This window comes from Hyaena hyaena, unplaced genomic scaffold (assembly GCF_003009895.1).
Source record: "Hyaena hyaena isolate Hyena2069 unplaced genomic scaffold, ASM300989v1 scaffold_46, whole genome shotgun sequence".
Lineage (NCBI taxonomy): Eukaryota > Metazoa > Chordata > Mammalia > Carnivora > Hyaenidae > Hyaena > Hyaena hyaena.
The window spans coordinates 398,854-403,575 of NW_024080678.1; the positions used below are offsets into that span (position 1 = coordinate 398,854).

At 47.9% G+C, this 4,722-nt stretch overlaps 1 protein-coding gene across 14 annotated transcripts in view; it reads left to right on the forward strand.

The window, feature by feature from the left end:
- RBFOX2 (RNA binding fox-1 homolog 2) overlaps positions 1 to 4,722 on the forward strand; it is a 282,729-nt gene that overhangs the window by 272,373 nt on the left and 5,634 nt on the right. For all 14 annotated transcript variants that reach the window (XM_039230419.1, XM_039230423.1, XM_039230421.1 and 11 more), the window contains 2 exons: positions 2,530 to 2,618; positions 3,031 to 3,103. In XM_039230419.1, coding sequence (XP_039086350.1) covers positions 2,530 to 2,618; positions 3,031 to 3,103 — 162 coding nt within the window. The remainder of the gene's footprint in view (positions 1 to 2,529; positions 2,619 to 3,030; positions 3,104 to 4,722) is intronic.

The following is a 4,722-nucleotide window of genomic DNA, read 5'->3' on the forward strand; positions in this document are numbered from 1 at the left end:
CCCCTTTAAAGGGCCTCTCTGCAACACCATTATAAAGTAATTAGGAGAGTAGTCGTGTTGAAATATTATCAACTTAAAAAACAAACCACTAATGTAGTTTTTCTTAATACTGATATTCTTCTCAAGCATTTTCTTGTCAATAAAACATTTGTACTCCCGCCCTGTTTTCCTGAATGTAAATAGCAAAGAACCTCATCATTCAAACTCCAAAGTCCCAGTTGAGTTACAATAGAAGGAAATCACTGCAGATAGATTCTCTCCATTTCCTTCTGGTTTGGAAGGAATCTTCTTTCCCATGGTCTGATCTAACATTACCGCCAGGACCAGTGAGGCTCTGAGGGCTTCTTGCAGGCTGAGGAACAGGAGGGGAAGTGGTTCTCTCAGTAACTTCATTCAGAACCTCTTTCTCCAGAATTAGTGCGCCCCCGCTCAGAGCGATGATCTGGTGGACTCTCCTGTGTCTCCGACTTTACAGAGACTTTCAGAGTCAGCTCAGTACTGAGCCTCGGAATCCCTCAATGGGAATGTACATTCTGCCCTGTGGTACAGAACTTCCATTTTTCAATGTTTTACTTGGGTGAACACAAATTGGGCTTTCACTGCTTTTATCACCTTGACTTTTTAAATTTTTAAAGATTATTTCGGTGTCTGAAAGAATACAAAAGACACAAACTACCTGATGCCTGTTTACCACCCTCTCCTGGCTCACAGAAGTTTCACTGAAGACGGCCCTGGTGTAGACCTCGCTCTAGCAAAGTTTAATTCTAAACCAATGGAACCGTCTGTGGCTATAATGAAAAACTGAGCCTTTAAGGTTCATTTAAAGCTTGAAATTTCAACTATAATGGTTAGCTTGTTGGCTTTGGCTAACAAAGCTCTTTAGAAGTTTGGTTACCGCTCTCTAGAAGTTTAAAAAAAAAAAAAAAAGACCTAGCCAGCCAGCCATAGATACAGTCAGGTAAAGAGACACTTTATCTATAGCATGGGTTAAGTATACGTAGATCTAACTGTAGTTACAGCTACAGTGGTGTGTACGTTACAGCCCGGATGTACAGTTTTGCCCCAATCAGTCTGGCCTCCCTGTTCCCACAGACCTGGCTGGATTTCAGAGCGAACATGTTGATCACAGGTAGCCCCTCGAGGGTGCCTTCTGTCTTGTTTCTGCCCATTACCATGTCATTTCCAGTGTTTGGTAATATTAATTAGCATCTTCTTAGTTCTCCGAATATCTGTGGAAGAATTTGTAACAGAGAAAGAAACGTTTACTTTTCTGAGTGATTTCACTTGAACAAAGAGAAACAACACATAACCACTGTAATCCAGCTAGAGAGAGACGTTCGAAGCCACTGCTGACGACGTCAAGTGTAAAAATTCCTCCGTAATGCAGTGTGTTCACGTAGCGAAAGCGTGCCACTGGACATAGTTTGAGAGGCGGAAATAGTCCTAAGAATTTACACCTGAATTAGGTGCAGGGGAAATAGATGGATCCCAGAAGAGGAAAGAGTAGGGCTTGCCACTTTTTAAATAGCACCTGTTGCTGTGATTATCTGTGAAATACTTCCCGGGAGTACATAGGGTCCCCTTTGGAGTATGTGGTTCCCCTAAACTGAAAGGAAGTAACAGGATGCAAGAGTTTGAAAGTCTCTAGGACCGAGCGGATAGTTGGAGCCATCGGAAGAAGGGCTTCAGAGCGGCTGTGAGACGGGGTGTGAGGCTCTCCGAATCTTCTAGGAGAGGAAAATAAATGGCAGGTAAATGCTTGGGCCGTGGGGGGAAGGCTGCCTGATCTCGTTGAACGGCAGGCCCCTCAGCCATTTGTCATCTCATTTGCCCGAGTCCTAAATGCAGCTCAGGGCCGGCAGACCTTTTCTGTGAAGGGCCAAGTGGCAAATATTTTTGGCTTTGGAGGCCGGATGGTCCCTTCACCCCTGCTTTCAGGAACAGGTGGCAGGCTGCAGCGGCTCACAGCCTGAAGTTTGCCAACCCCTGATCTACACTGGTTTTTCCTACTAAGCGTTGCTGGTTATCTTAGCCTCTTGACAGTCTAGTCCTGATGGAGCATAGCACCAGAGAGGACCTTTCTGTGACATCCTATCATCTCTTAGCAGTCAGTCAGTCTGAAGTTAACACGTAGAAATTTACATTCCCACCAGTCAGATAGCGTACTCCCAACTTCCTACAAATATTTGCCGTGTTGGAAGGTCCGGCAAAGACCATGAAGTAAGACAGACAGATCTGAGATCCTGTCTTCGTTGCTTAAATCGGAGAACAGGTCCTGCTGACCTAGTTCACTCGTTCCTGTCCCAAATTGGAAAGCAGATCCCTGCGTTGGGTGGAGCTTACTTTCGTGCCAGGGGAATGATAACATGCAGACTGATGCAGTTTGAAACATTCTCCTCCCACGTGTGTGTCCGTGTTTGCGTCTGTCCCTGTGTCATTGTGCGTGTACGTCTGCGTGTGGGTGGGTGTGTGTTGGTCCGTCCGTCGGGGGAGAGGTATCTGTAAAGTCAGTTCTCTTCTCTCCTGTAGGGTGGATACGCAGCCTACAGATATGCACAGCCCGCTACCGCGACCGCGGCCACAGCTGCCGCCGCCGCCGCTGCAGCTTATAGCGACGGGTAAGCGGGAGGGGGACCTGGGGGGCCGAGAGCCCTGGGCCGCCCAGGTGCCGCACCGCCTTCCTCCTCACCGTTTCCGTAATGCCACTCGGGCCACCCTGGGCGCAGGATGCCCGAGGACTGCCTCGTGCCCTGTGCTCCGCCCCCTCCTGCTCACTCTCATCTGTCTTTGCCTTTGACTACAGCCTCCCTCTCTCCCATCCCCACCTCCTTTCTTTTCCATTTGATAGAAGTTAAACTTCTTTTCAGAGTTACTGCATTTGGGAGTAGAAATGGACAGGCGTCCTTTCTGCCCGTTCCCTAATGACATCCCAAGACCGAGTTACTCGCTGGTCTTTAGCACAGGAAGCGCTCTAATTCTTTTAGGTCATGGCCTTTTCTTGCTCTCCCTGATTGTCTGTCTTCTCTCCAGTTACGGCAGGGTGTACACAGCCGACCCCTACCATGCCCTGGCCCCTGCCGCTAGCTATGGAGTTGGCGCTGTGGTGAGTATTATGCATACCTTCTCTTTTTAACCACTTTGCTCCTTTTAACTTTTACCTGAGCTGTCAGAAGCTCTAGAGAGGTAATCAGTTCAGCCCGTCTTCGATTGCCAAAGTGTTGAAGCCACAGAAGGCTATCTGGAAATTTCATATCCCCTTCTTGATCTATGTGTCGTAGTGTGAGCCCCTTGCCCTGGTTACGGGCAGCAGGAAGGACTGAGTAGTGACCATCTGCCCTGGGTGATGGCGTCACTTGGGAGAGAAAGAAGGGAACCGATCGATGGTTTATGTTGGCTCAGGTGTTGGCTGCATGCCTGTGGCTTTGTTTAACTGCCAGGTCTCAGCAGAGATGTCCGAAGAGACCCTGGGGCTGGCGCCGTGAGCTTTCCAAAAACTGTGCGTTTCTTACCAATGCAGAAGGATGTCAAAGGATGTCCCTGCTGTTTCTGAGCCTTCTGGCAGAAAGCTCCAAGTGAATGCCCCCTACAAAAATATTTTTTATCCGTAACATTTGTGACAAAATGCTCTGTTTTCCCAGAAGTGCAGAAAAGACCCATAGACCCCATCTAGAATATTCCTCCCCCCAGCTAGACTCGAACCCTCACTGCGGTATTTTAGTGGTGGCCCAGGTACCTCCAGGCCCGGTGGCTGTGACTCACCGGCCGCAGCAGGGACAGGCCATGTCACAGCGACACCCCCTAACAGGCTGCCTGGGCGTCATGGACCCTCGAAGGTGTGTGATGGGGAGGCAGAGTGATACATGAAATTCAAGACTTGGGCGAATACGAGAGAGCCCGTCATTTCTCACACTGAATTTCTACTGATAGATTGTGGGAGGAAGTCACAGGGTCGTGAGGGACTTTAGGTGTGGAATGAGGTAGAGACAGTGGCATCATTTTAGGTGCCAAAAAGATACAGGCCCCATCCCGGAAGAGTGACCCCAGGAGAGAGATGTTCTTTGGAAACTTTGAATGGAAAGAGATAGGCCATCAGATAAAGATAAAAGAAAGGAATAAAGCCAGGTTACAACCCCAGATAGACAGAGAAATAGAAATAAATTCAGGTATGTCAGGAAACACCTAGTTGGCTCGTTTTATAGGTTAGAGAGGAACTAGACTTCAGTAGTTAAAAGACTGACTCTGGTTTAAATCCAGCACCATCTTGAACGTGTATATGACAGGGATCAGAGCCCCTGGTCCCTGCGGACGGGGAATGTACAAGAAGGCGAAATCAGCTACGTGCGTTATGTCATGGCTGTGATAATGTCCTCGAGGTAAAACAGAAACTTGTCCTAAATTTTAAACATCAAATTATTTACAGACCTGGTTTTAAACTCTACTGAGTTTCCCTTCGGCGCTCATTCACGTAAATAATGAAGTGCAGTGTCATCAGATTCCTTCTCGGGAACATCGGGTCAGCAGCGAGGGTCTTGGGCTCCGGTTTGAGCCCCCTAGAGGCAGAAGCTGGTTTCCTGAGGTCACTGCACAAGGTCACGTCGCACCAGTTGCCTTGAAGCTTCTCAAGAAGCAGATTTCCCAAATCCCTTTTCAGGACCCTTGTCTTCATCTTTAATGTTTCTCTCATCAACCTTTCCATTGTTTTTATGTCTTTAATTACTGCAG